At 45.6% G+C, this 13,485-nt stretch overlaps 1 protein-coding gene and 1 long non-coding RNA gene across 6 annotated transcripts in view; one reads left to right on the top strand and one right to left on the bottom strand.

The window, feature by feature from the left end:
* The window catches only part of LOC114015704 (uncharacterized), a 16,566-nt gene extending 14,719 nt beyond the window's left edge, over positions 1-1,847 (bottom strand). Inside the window, exon 1 of the long non-coding RNA XR_008732455.1 lies at positions 1,734-1,847. This is a non-coding gene — a long non-coding RNA (uncharacterized LOC114015704). The remainder of the gene's footprint in view (positions 1-1,733) is intronic.
* The window catches only part of PANX2 (pannexin 2), a 24,633-nt gene continuing 12,703 nt past the window's right edge, over positions 1,556-13,485 (top strand). For 2 of the 5 annotated variants that reach the window (XM_055711944.1, XM_055711948.1), the window contains exons 1-2: positions 1,556-2,143; positions 2,626-2,944. In XM_055711944.1, coding sequence (XP_055567919.1) covers positions 2,719-2,944 — 226 coding nt within the window. In that variant the 5' untranslated portion in view covers positions 1,556-2,143; positions 2,626-2,718. Of the gene's footprint in view, positions 2,144-2,625; positions 2,945-9,666; positions 13,186-13,485 lie in introns of those variants that run through there. The other 3 variants (XM_055711947.1, XM_055711945.1, XM_055711946.1) reach the window with 3 other exon arrangements.

Below are 13,485 nucleotides of genomic sequence, written 5' to 3'. Positions count from 1 at the left end.
TACAAAACTGAAAGTCTGAGCAAAAGTTTTTTTAGCAGATTAGCTGTACTGCCTCAGGCTGTCAGTCCACCTTGCTCAGTATCATTCCTCTGGCAGCAGCAATGACAACTGCGGAAGGAATGTTGTTGGAACGGAAAGCCTCTATATTAGGAGATGACAAAATACAGCTATGGCAAGAGAATTTGGTGCATCCATCCCTCACCATAGGTAGGAAGGATTGTTGAGGATTGAGGCCTGACCCAGCAACTGTCCCCAACCTCTCCTCACATGTGGGAATGACACAGGCATTCCCATTCCATTCCCAAATTCACTGCACCAAGCTCCTCGCTGCTCTGTGTCCTACCTTGCCCTGCCTGCTCTCCTGCCTGGGATAAAGCTGGTTACCGAGAACTGTCTGCTGTGCTACATCACAAGTACCCACTGTACCTGAACAAGGGGGTGAGAAGATGGTCTCTCTTCTCCCTGTCATCTGCCCATAAGACAGATACTGCGTGTTGGCCCTTACAGAGGACCAACATAGCCACAGAGACTACAGAGGGTGAGGAGCAGGAAAAATGAAAGAAGTGATGGTGGCAGCTTCAAGTTTAAGCTCTCCTGCCTTCTCATCCTCAGCAGTCTTCAGGAGCATGTGGCACTGACAGCTTTGAGTCTGCTGCCTGGGATCCTTCATCAGGGCTGCTGCCATCAGGACATCCCTCTTGCCTTGCTCATTACATCCCCGCCTGGATGGAAGGACCCCTGCCAAGAAGTATTATTTAAACCTTGCACTCAATATTTAAACTTGAATAACAAGCAGGACCATCATATTGTTCACAGTGACTGGGGAAAGGGAGATTTACTCATGCTGTGTTGCAGATGACAACTGCAAATCTTTGAGAGAAATGTCAGTAGTATTTGTTTAAGTGCATCTCTGGTTTTCATCTAGAGTACTACTAAATATAAAACGCATAAACAACTTGAGGAGGAACCGTGACCTGAAGCTTTTGTCAGAGTGCCATAGCTGCTGGCTATGATGCAGCATGTATGTCCTCCTTTGATGCTGTGTGGTCCAGCTTTTGCCCAGAGAGTGCTCCACTCCCAGCCCATTCCAGAGATGGACAGCAAGGTCTGGTCACCTCTGTGAAGACACAGGCCTGAACCCCATTAGGCTGAGGCAAGCTGAAAGCTGTCCTTTGCATTCCTGGCAAGCTCTCTGCGCCTCGGGCTGTTTTATCAGGTGTGGCTGACCCCACAGAACTTTAAAAAACAGGCACCCGGACGGGTTTCTAAAGGGAGCACCTGCGTCCTGACGTGCCCGAGGCCCAAGACCTGCAGGGCACAGGCCGCCTGGGCGAGGGTGTCGCCGCCGCTCACCGCTACACCCCGCTCCTCACCAGCGCCCTGGGGCGGGAGGCGCCGCCGCAGCCGGGCCTGCGCTCCGCCGTGCGCGCTGCGGGGCGGCAGGAGGGGGAGCCCGCCCGGCGGCACCCGCTCCTCCGCCTCCGGGTCTCCGCTCCAGGGCCTCCCACCCTCCTCCTCCCCCTCCCCCCGCCCGTCCCGGCGCCCCTCAGCGGGCACTAACGGCCACCAGCGGCCGCCGTCCCCGGGCCGGCCGCGCGCGCCCCGCGAGCCGCGCTGGCGCATGCGCGCTGCCGCCGCGCGGTGGCTCCTGCAGGGACGCGGCCGTCGCCGCCGCCCGGGGCCGCCGCCGCAACGTGTTGCACGGTGCAGCCTCGCATGTGTTGTGCGTGTACCGGCTGCCTGCGGCCGCCTCGGTACGGCCGCTCCCAGCTCCGCAGGCTCCAGCTGTTCGCTTCAAAACCTTAAAGGACCTCTGCGTTTCCGCAGTTCATTCCGGTGCTGCTCTCGCCTCCTCCTCCCCACGGCTGCTGCAATCCCCTTCTTGAATTGCTCTGCACGTTACTGCTGCTTGGTGCAGGCGGGCACTTCCATGCAAGCGCCAGCCACCCACTGCAATAACAAGCATCAACACATCGTTCGCCTCCCGCTCCAAATCCGGAGCGATTTTCTTACTTGCGGAGGTGCAGGGGCCTTTTTCCGGCAGGAAGGTCCAGTGTAAGTTTATTTGCGGCTTCCGCTGTTACTTACAAGTCATCGGTGTTGCTCACCATCCCCTGGGAACCGAGGGAACCGAAGTTGCCAGGTAAATGCCCTCTTCCTTGTCTGCAGCACTTTGAGGCAGCTCCAATCTGTCTTGTTGCATGGCTGCTTCACCGCTATCTACAGCATGAATTGCAGAGCGGAGGCAGCGTTTAATTGCATAGCTGTCGCCGGGCAGCTCGCGCCGTTGCCCGCCTCTCGTGACATTTCTCCGCCGGGCCCTGGGGAGAGGGAGGCTGCCTCGTACCGCGCAGCTACCGCTGCACTGCTGCTGGGGTGGCGGCTGCCCCGCCGCGCCGTTATCCCGGCCCGCTCGCACCGCTCCCCCCGGCGCTGCGGGGGGCGGGCGGGGGAGAGCCCCCGCGGGGCTGTCGGCGGGGGCGCCGCGCTCCGGGCCCGGCGGGAGGCCGGGGGTAGCGGCAGGCCCGGCGGGGGCAGGGTCCCGCCGGCCCTAACATGGTGCCGCTGCGGCAGAGGAGCGCGGCCGCGGCCCCGCCGTTACCGCTGTCGGTGTTGTCCCCGCAGGCCGCGCGGGCGCCGCCCGCAGCCAGCCCGCCGCAGCGCGCCGCCCGTCCCCGGGGAGGCCCGGCGGCGTGAGGCCGCCCGCCGCCGCCGCTTATGCAACACATCATCGATAACCACCCCGACATGGCCACCGCGCTGCTGGCGGGCGAGAAGCTGAAGGAGCTCATCCTGCCGGGCCAGCAGGATGACAAGGCGGGCGCGCTGGCGGCTCTGCTCCTCCAGCTGAAGCTGGAGCTGCCCTTCGACCGCGTGGTCACCATCGGCACCGTCCTCATCCCCATCCTCCTCGTCACCCTCGTCTTCACCAAGAACTTCGCCGGTAAGGGCGGCGGGGCGCCGGCAGCAGCGGGGCGGGCAGGGCTGTGCCCTAGTGGCAGCTGCGCGGGACCGCTGGTGCTGCGGGGGCGGCCTGGGCGGGCGGGGGCAGCAGCATCGCGGCGGCAGCCACTCCCTAACAGCTGCCACCAGGCTGAGGAGGCGGCCGATCCCTCGCCCTCGCGTCGTGGCAGGTGGGGGCAGCGGTGGCGGCCGGTCCCTGAGGGCCACCGGCGCTGAGGGGGCAGCAGTGGTGGCCGGTCCCTGAGGGCCACTGGTGCTGAGGGGGCAGCAGTGGCGGCAGATCCCTGAAGGGCCACTGGCACTGAGGGGGCAGCTGCTGCCTCTCACCTCAGCGGGCGAGTGACACCTGCTCCCACGTTGGGGAAGGGACCCCAGCCACCCCACCTCGTCCCGGGTGGCTGACCTGCAGGCAGCAATGACGTGGGGAGGCACCTGCTGCCCTGTGGCAGCCAAGAGCTGGTGTGGGAGGCACAGGGTGCGGTGTTATGCCTCCCGAGGTGGATCCTGGACAGGCCCTGAGCTGGACCCTAGCTGACTTAAAGCGTTTGTCCTGACATTAGTTAAGGCGTCTAGAGCACGAGTGTTTTACTGGCGCCCTAGGCAGAGGCAGTGCTCTCAGGGAGACTGATGCAGGATATGGAGGCACACGCACACTGTGCTTTGCCATATTGTAATAGTGGAAATCATGGATGTTTGTATCTGTTAAGGGCCTGCGTCTTGCATATAGCCGGTAACAGTTTAAAAAGCCCACTTTAATTACCTGTCACCACCAATGTGGAGTCCTTCCCATCCAGGAAAGTCAAGTTTTAATGAGCCTTGGAAATTAATGACCCAATAAACTGTTACGACACCTTTTGGGCCATTAGCGGGTAGGTAAACATTGTTCTACTTTGTGAAGTATAGGCTTGATGAGTGTAGCTGCCAGTGCATGACTGCTTTTAAGGTACCCTGAAGCTCCATACTGAAGATCCATGTGAAAGCACTAGTGCTTTAACATACAGGACCAACCTGGCAGTCTGTAGCTTGTAAGTCTAGTGAGAACTGGCTGCGTTCAATCAGTCTAAACGTACCAGAATCAGGCTCTTGCTTTGCGCGCTGCTTTGGGATTGACTTCCAACACTTAATATCCTTAATACTTGTTTTCATTATGAGATAAAGTTGCATTACCTAGAAGAATAACTGCTTGCAAAGGTAGTCTTGAGATTTTTCTTAATTATAGTTAAAACTTTTTCAGTCTACCTCAGTTTTTAAATATATCATTATGTAGCTCAAGATCTTGAGCCACAGCCTCATTTTTTGGATGGTCATCTAGAGATGTCTCAGAAAGACCATATTTTCAGGCCATGCTGAGCTTGCCGAACATCTGAAAACAATCTTCATAGCAACTGAAAGGCAAGATTCAAGGTCACCTTTGGGGATCCTCGGTAGAATGCAGAGGTTTTGGGATCTCTTCCTCTGGTTTGTAGAGAAGTAAACTAGCAAAAGGCAATCCTACAGAAGCTCACAAGAGTGCATACTTACATATGTGCTTTCATACTGTTTGAGGTGTACAGGTTTGAACCTCAGTAGGCCTAAAGACTTGGGTGCAGTAAAGGTCATGCCCCCTCATGTGTGTTCCTTTACATAGTGTAAGTTTCCTAGAAGAAGCCCTTGGATGACTGTTTGTGGAGACAGCAGTAACTTGCTCCGTGCGATCAAGCCCTCCGAGACTGCAGATTGCAGAGGAGGTGCCAAGTCTAAAAGGCTCAGATTTATACAGTGGATATCCCCTCTGCAAGGCTAAACCGTGGTCCACACAAGTACATGAAAGATAGGGTATCTACTGAATTTGCTCGCATCTGCCTACATCGCTGCAATTGAGTTTATTTTGTGCTGTGGAAGACTATTCTCTAGGCTGACAATTGTGTTCCAAATTTGTTTTTCAGAAGTATTAAAAGCAATGTCACTTGTGTACACTTATGGACTGCGTATGCTTATTTGCCCCAGTGAGATCTAGAGCAATAGCCTATTGTGTCTTGCCTGGGCAAAGCTTGTAAGGCAACACAGAAAACACCCTTATGTCTTTGGAAAAACACGAGATAAGACTTTTTTTCTCATATGATGTCATGTGTTTGTTCAGATGGTCTGCAGTTAGAAACATAGTATGAGAAAAAGAAAAAAATTAAAGATACAAGAGAATGTAATAGAAACACTTAAGTGTCTGATGAAGCTAAATAGATTCTTTATTGTGGTGGAGTTGAGGAGTTCAGGGTTAGTGGATTCAGTTCTGCTTCCACAGAGTTCAAGAGCAAAACTTCTATTAATTTTAATGTGACCTGAATCAGATGTTACTCTGTTAACAAAATAGTATTTACTCAGACATCTTTACTAATTCAATCCTGTCCAGAGAGTGACCCTGGTAATAGCAATAGTCCAGCTGGATACAAGCTTACTACTGATACTGAAGTTTGTGTTACGTTTTCACCCATGCACTGGCACTGATTTTGGAAAAAATCTGACTTTGTTTGATGGCTTTGGATATGCTCCCTGTGTACAATTTAAATACTAGGTATGAAAAGTACAAACTTTGCTGATGAAATTGAGTAAGGTTCTTCTGCCCCTTAGTTGTGAATATCATAGTAGCTTCCCAACTTTGCTTTGGGCCCTTGTGTGCTTATCTAATACTTACCATTTTAGTGATATCCACTGCAAGCCATGGAAAGCTACTGTCATGCCACTAAACTTAGAACAACCCCCTTTTCTGGGATCTATACCATCTTATTAAATCAGTGTTGGTAAAGCTCTTGGAACAGTGGTGTGTGCACTTGAGACATAAAAGTGTAGTTACCAAAAAGCCGTGGTTTCTCACAAAACTTTTTGATGAGGATTGGAACATCTGCATGACAAGTGCATAAAGGAACTAAGAGTCTTTTATCTCTCTGATCTACCTTTGAGTTTATGTGCGTGGGATCAAGTGTAGCTTAAAGCATAGTCAACAGCAACTGTATGGTCTGTGCAACAAGTGTAGTGAGAGCTGCTTGGTCAAGCAGCATGGATGTCCTGCCCCGGGAGTGTGCAGAAGGCACCCCATCGTCACAGGAAGCTGGAGCATCCCAGGGTGGCACTAAGCCTTCTAGAGCCAGAGGCTGTGGTGAAGCACGTATGAAAGCAGAATTCAGCCTCAACACAGGACAAAGAAAGAGTGTGTTATTTATTTAAAAGGTGATCATTAACAACCTTAAAAATCATTATATCTATAGTAAAATATATTGTATACTGTTGTTTACCTGTGAGTGAAGATAAAGTTATTAGCTATGTTTTAGTATCATGGGCAAAGGCAGTTAGGTTAATGCATTTGCTATTCATGAGAGTGATTTGTTTGTCCTCATATTGGAGTGTTCTGATCTTTACATCACTTTTCAGAAATTAAATGATAAATTACTGTTGCAGTAGCATCAAAGGCAAGACCTAATTGTTTAGCAGATACTATGCTGATTTGCTGAATTAATCACAATCCATCTGAACTTTATGTGTTACAAAAGGCTTTAAATTGAGTATAGGGCATTTCTTCTATTACATGGATCATAGAATCATAGAATGGTTTGGGTTGTAAGCCGTCTAGTCCAACATCCTTGCCATGGGCAGGGACACCTTCCACCAGATCAGGTAGCTCAAAGCCCCATCCAGCCTGGACTTGAACACCTCCAGGGACGGGGCAGCCACAACTTTTCTGGGCAACCAGTTCCGCTGTCTCACCATCCTCATCATAAAGAATTTCTTCCTCATGTCCAATCTAAAGCTACCTTCTTTCAGTTTAAAACTGTTGCCCCTTGTCCTGTCCCACAGGCCCTAGTAAAAAGTCTGTCTCCGTTCTTCTTATAAGACCCTTTAAGTATGGAAAGGCTGCTATAAGGTCTCCCCGGAGCCTTCTCTTCTCCACCCTGAACAACCCCAATTCTGTCAGCCTGTCTTCATAGGTGAAGTGTTCCAGCCCTCTGATCATCTTCACGTCTTTCCTCTGGACTCGCTCCAACAGGTCCACGTCCTTCTTATGTTGGGGACCCCAGAGCGGAGCACAGTACTGCAGATGGGATATCACCAGAGCCAAGTAGAGGGGTAGAATCACCTCCCTCAACCAGCTCATCACACTCCTTGTTATGCAGTCCTGGATTCTTAGTGCCCTTACAGTCTGTCTCAACGTGAAAAAATGGGCTGTCATCCTTGGTTCACTTTTTTGCCCTGTAAATGAATCTGTAACATAGCCAACATTTATTGGGAGATAAAATTCTGTTTTCCAAACTTCACTACTAGATGGCAGTGCATTTTGGGTGAAATTGAGCTCTCTGCAGAGGGAAGGCCTGGGGCATACACACCGCTAGGATGTGCTCGAGGGTTAAATTCAAGCTGCAAAAGGGTCAGTGAGAGTTTGACTATTGATTTCAGTGAAGACCGGACTTCACGTTGATCGCTGAAGTAAGATACAATTCTTGCACAGGTCCCTCTGCAAAGAAATGCATACAGCCTTTCTTTGCACTTCCTAAACTTTCTTTCATAAGAGAAAGGAAAGCCACTCAGCTAACCTCATACATCATAATTTCTGAGTCTCCAAATTCTCCCTTATTGTTTTTCAAGAAAACTAGTGTGATTCCAGAAAGGACACACCTAGAAAGTTAATTAAAATAAATCCATGTGCCATATTTATACTGGGCATAAGGTCATCATCAAGTAGTTTAGGAGCAATAGTCAGCTACCCCACACGAAGAAAGCCCACATGAGCACCAACAAGAGAAGAATGATATTGTTTCCCTTTCTAAAACTCACCCACGGACAGACTTCATTAAAACCAGGACATCGGGTATTTAGAGGCCAGTATATGTTGACCTTGAGAATGATAAGGAAAGTTTTGGAGGCATGTTTCTCTGACCCAGTGGGTGGATCAGGATTTAAGTTTTCTGGAGTCACAGGGTTCAGCCCTGGTGAAGGTGCGTACAGAAGGTAGCACAGGCTAAAGGAAACCTCCCCTGTAGCAATGTCTGTTGAGAATAACAGTGCTCACAGCTGGTAGTCCCAGGGGACCTTTTGCTCTGGGGCTGGGGGGTTTGGAAATTACTGCTTTAAAGACAGCAATTAGATTTTTTCTTCAAATACAAATACCAGTGTGTTTGAATTTCTGTCAGAACAATGACATGACCCCCGTCACACCCTATACATTCTTAGGTATCTGCTGGATATGCAGATATATATGCATATGTATATGCAGTGCTTTGCAAAGGTCCATGCTTAGATTTGGCTCCTTGGAGGTTTGATTTCCCATGCCTAAAGATCCAGAAGCCTGACTTTTCATTCCCTAGCAGCTTGAACAGTTAGTTATTCCTGTGCAGACTAGAAGTAAAATGCAGCTAACATGAATAGAGAGTTCAGATTTGGTAGTACTGCACTGCCCAGTGCCGGAATGGGTGACTATACCAGGCACTGGCTGGTGGAGAAGCAAATTGTAAGCCTGTGAGTACAGGTTGTCACTTTTGTCCTTCCATTTTAGCTGCAGTGGAGCCTGCTGGATTGTTCCCTTTCTCACAATAAAAGTTTTGGGTTTTTTTAATTTATTTATCTATTTATTTATTTTTAAAGAAAGTATTTGAAGTGTTTCTTTGCTGAAGCAGACTAGTCTTAGGCTAGTATTTAGTGAAAAAAATGGTAAACCACCCAACTCTAATTGTTAGTAGGTCAGGCTCTAGTGCAGCTATAGTTCAACACAATGAACAACACTGTGTTGGTGTTCAGCAGTTGGTTTTAGTTACGATGTTTCAGTATCTCGGGTCAAGGCCTGGTAAGTCAGGGGAGATACGGATCTAGATAAAAAGGGATTACTCCTTTAATATACACCACGTTTCCATTTTCACTTTCTAAAATGCACAGAATGCAAAGTATTAGACCACAATATTAATTATCAGTTTGATGTTCCATGTGTTTTTCTATTATCCTCTGCTATCCCTGTTTTTACCATGGAACTAGTACATACAAACCACAGCTACAAGTAAGATGCTGCTGGGTCAGCAAGTACTGTATTCTGTCCTCTGTGACCAGCAACGATGCTACGAGCAGTGAGTGGTAGCCTTTTGTAGTGAAGCATCTCATGGTGTTCACTGAACTTCCAAGACACTGTTCTGCAATCCAGTTGATGAAGAGATACTTGGTTTTCATGATGTGCTGCTTTGTTTGTTTGTATTGTTTTATGTTTTCAGTAAGTGGTTTAAATATTCCAGTTCGGTGTTGTGCTGTGTTAAGAAACAAAACTATCAGTAATGTCTGTGGGAGTTCTCTGTGTAAGGGACCAGAGTGGTGGGCCCCAAAGGAGAATACATTGCTGTTTCTGTTATGTGTTATCTTCACCATACTGAAATATTTCGGTTTCCAAACTACAAAAGTTTTAGAACTGATGTGGTCAATTACAGGGATTGCCAAGTCATATCCCTCTTGTGTAGTGCCTTGTGCTTTCTATTCACAGTGAATTATTCTTGCCATTTTGCAATCATGTTTGCTTTTCCCTCAAAAGCTGTTAAATACCAGTACTTTAATAAAGTAAAGCAAAACAATCATCCAGTTGACTTCTGTACTTTAATCAAAAGCCAAGCTTTGGCATTGATTTTCTTGCTAGGTATATAAAACAGTGCCTACAAAATACCAAAAAGTTGCTCATAAATACTGTATTTCTATGTCTCTTAGCAGTTACGTAGCTCAGCCCTCTACCACCCTTCTCCTAGAAAATTCTCATGAGGAAGTAATGGAAGGAGACAGTAAGTTAAATGACTGAAGGGTCAGTTCAAGTTTTTCTGTTTTATTTTCTGATTTGTAATCATTTGCATAAGCAATGCTTACTTCACAGTGTAATACTGTATATGAGTGAGTTTAATGTCTTTTTACGCATTTCACCCTACAGTATATTTGAAATAGTATATGTTGAGGATTTCTGTATTATGAGATGGAGTTCTACTTTGTATTTGTGTTGCAAGTTGAGGGCAAGATATTTACATATGCTGTACTTATGTGACTTATCTGATGGATGGTTTTTGATCTTGTTTTCCACTTCAACTGCACTTAAAGCCACATACAGTAAGAAAGTGAAGATGACATTTTTTGAGGATTATTTTTTGTGCGAAAAGTACAGGGCCAGATTGTTTTATGTACATGATGACACCAGTGCAGAAATTGGTTCTGAGGTGGCATTAGCAGTGAAAAGAGAATTTTCTAAGAAGTGTCTCAGTACCACTTGTGTTTAAGTGCTTTCTAATCACATATTTTTAAAAAGAACTGTAATAGTACAAGCAGCCACAGGCTGGCTGCAGTTAAGCTGCTGGCTGTTTGCACTGCTGATGGAATTTTTCCCAAAGGGTAAGGGCAGTTCACACACAAACGTGAGCTGTGCACAAGATATGCGAGCTGGCTTTCTATGAGTTTTGATCATTTAAAGATTTGCAGTTACACAGCTGAATGTTAAATAGAAAGGTATTCTTGAGGAAATGCTTGAGCCTCACACATGTAATCATTCCACTGCAGTTCCTAGTGGCTACAGATATTTTTCTGTCATGAATTCCATTTCTCAAACTTAATTGACACGTATACATAATCTTTTTTTTGTATGCACTTTAATGACCCTGTTTGCACTATTAACCCCTTTATCTTCTCAAGTGTCATGTACGTGAAGGGGTCCAAAATGTGGATGAGCTTTAACTTAGTACATGCTTTCAGATAACTTCAACAATTTGAAGAGATGGTCAGAAATATTTTTGTGTAAGAGGTACTTAATTAGTTTTCACCTTTGTCAAGAAGAAATCTTGTGAATACATAAGAATAAGGTAGAGACTCTTTTTCAAAGGTACCCTGAAGTATTTGAGGGGATTTTTTTGTCCCTAAATGAGATAGAAATTATGCGTCCATGATCAAGAAGAAATCTCAGCTTGTATTGTTTCTTAGAGCTGTACAACTCTTCAAGAAGAATCTGCATCATTACTGAGTTCCTTGGGTTCTGTCAGTGTTAAAAATGACTGCAGTGGGCATCTTCAGTAGGTATACACATTTAGTTACAAAAGCTAAATAATTTTTCAGTAGACTGGCATGATTCTTGTGGAGGTTTTATTCTAAGAAAAACACTGAAATCATTGCAGATATTTACATCACCAGAGGTTTTGTCCCAGGTATGTATTATACTCTTCCATTTGAACTGGGAAATACAGCAGTTCATTATGATAGCGAGTTTTGGGGATTTGTTTGCTTTTCTTTACTGGCACCATGCCTGTCGTGCAGATTCTAAGGAGCGATGATGCAGCCAGGTGCAGAGACATGTGGTGTGGGTTTTGCATCTTAGAGCTCAGTGGCTATTTCTGGAGCATTTTAGTTAAATGCTGAAGTAAGTATTTCAGCATTTTGAGTTTGAGGTACCTTCTGTTCTGTGCCATCCATGACCTTTCAGGAGGGCAGAAGACCTCCACACTGGAACTGGCAGAGCCCCTGGGAGCCTTGGGACGCTGATTTTCCTGGCTCTGTTGTGACAGATCAAAATGGTTCTGTTACTTTAAAAACCCAATTTCTTTGAACATGGAGGAACCAGTTCTACAAAAAGCAGTAGACCGGCCATCTCTGCCTCCTAAACACTATGTTATTATAATAACATTATTACATAATGAGCAAACTATTGGCATTTTTTTTCCTTTTCAATGACATTTTTGGGGTGCTGTGTTTATGCCAAGAGGTACTTAATACAGGCAATCTTTTTCATTTCTAGTCATTAAATAACAATAATGTAATGGAACAAACCTACTGTTCCATATTGCTTCCTGTATTTGTATTTTGTACTTGACTCATGACTTAAGAAGCCACCCTCGTATATGTATCATCAGTTTCACTGGATTTTCATAATTCATTTTACTTTGGCATTTGTATGTTTTCGCGGTTCACTTCAGGTGTTACTCTAGTCCACATTATCATACTGTCTGGGTGCTTTTGTAATTGCTTTGGGGATCCATCTCCAGAGGGGATTTTTTTGAATTGCCAAAAAATATTTTTTCTTCTTTGGAAAACATTAAAACACTTATTTTCACACATTACTTCTCCTGTACAGAAGATCTGTACATCACCAAATTCCACTCATCTCCTCATGTAAGCGCTAAATTTAGAAGTAAATATTATTCAGATCTCTTTTGTAGGACTGTGTGCATGGCTGAATTTCATTAATTATATTTTGATGAATGCATTCTTTTAAATTCAGATCTAACCTTCCCTTAAATCTTAACATAATACAAAGCAACATTATAATACAGAAACACACCTCTATGTACAATTACTGGCATCATCATTTCCTTCTTAGGTTATTTTCTGTGTTCTCACAGAGCTCTCCTGAGCACAGGAAGAAATGCTCCTAGTGATGTTCAACAGTACAGTCATTGTAAATAAGCTCTCTTTCCAATGATGTTACCATCATACCGCGTGGCCATCACATGGCAGATGGTAGCTCATTATTGAGGAAACATTCCTCTAGAGTAGCAACCTAAGGGATTTCATTTAGGTGTTTCTGCACCTTCTGCATAACAGTTGCCATTTCTGGAATAACCTTCTCCAACAGACTTCAACATATCAACCAAGTAGGAGTAGGTATCTTTCTCTCCTGAATAACCTGGGCAGGTGTTACAAGTCTTTCAGCCTCAAATTGCTGGTAAGTGAACTTCAGCATGCCAGCTAATTTTAGAAGAGCTGATGTTAATTACATCCAAGGAATAAAGTTCTGTAAATGTATATATATACACTATATATATATACACTAGGAAAGTGCATTACTAATTTATTGATTCTGCAGATCCAAAATATATGCAGTTCAAGCAGCAGTCCTGCAAGGAAAAAACCATAAATTGTAAATATGGGGACACCTGCTGCTGCCCTTACATTGCCGTTACCCCTGTGGGTAACCCATTACCTATCAGTCATTGAAACTGCTTATCTACATCTCAGCCATTACGACTAATCCTTGTAGAGTATAGGCCAGTAAAATTTACTAGCAGCAGTGGTTTCCTATCTCATTTCTTTAGGGACTTTCTTTTCAAGATTTTTTTCTTAAACAGGACAAGTGGTTTCAGAGAGTGGGCAAAAAAGGCTATACCTTACCTTGTTAATCATGGAGAAGTTTGTACCTTAGGACGACTTCCTGGGCATGGAACCTATATTCAGATTTGGAAAGAATATTCCCTAAGAAAGGTAAAGGTATTGTCTTTTTGTTTTGATAAAAGTAATAATTATTAATAATTAGCTTGCTAAGTTAAGGCTTAGTTTGTTGAATGTTTTCTTTTCTTACTCATATGACTTGGTGAGTTAAATAGGACTGTATGACTACAGTTGATACACAAAAGTAATTTCCAGAATCCATCCTCATGCTGTACTGATTTCTAACCTTTAAATAAAGTAGTTGAAATAAACCACTTAAATTAAGAGAGTTTTTCCTTTGGCTGTGAATTTGTTGAAATCACATTCAAAGTAGAGAGTTACATAGTCCTTGCG

Source organism: Falco cherrug, chromosome 5, assembly GCF_023634085.1.
Source record: "Falco cherrug isolate bFalChe1 chromosome 5, bFalChe1.pri, whole genome shotgun sequence".
Taxonomy (NCBI): Eukaryota; Metazoa; Chordata; class Aves; order Falconiformes; family Falconidae; genus Falco; species Falco cherrug.
This window is presented reverse-complemented; position numbering and strand designations above follow the sequence as displayed.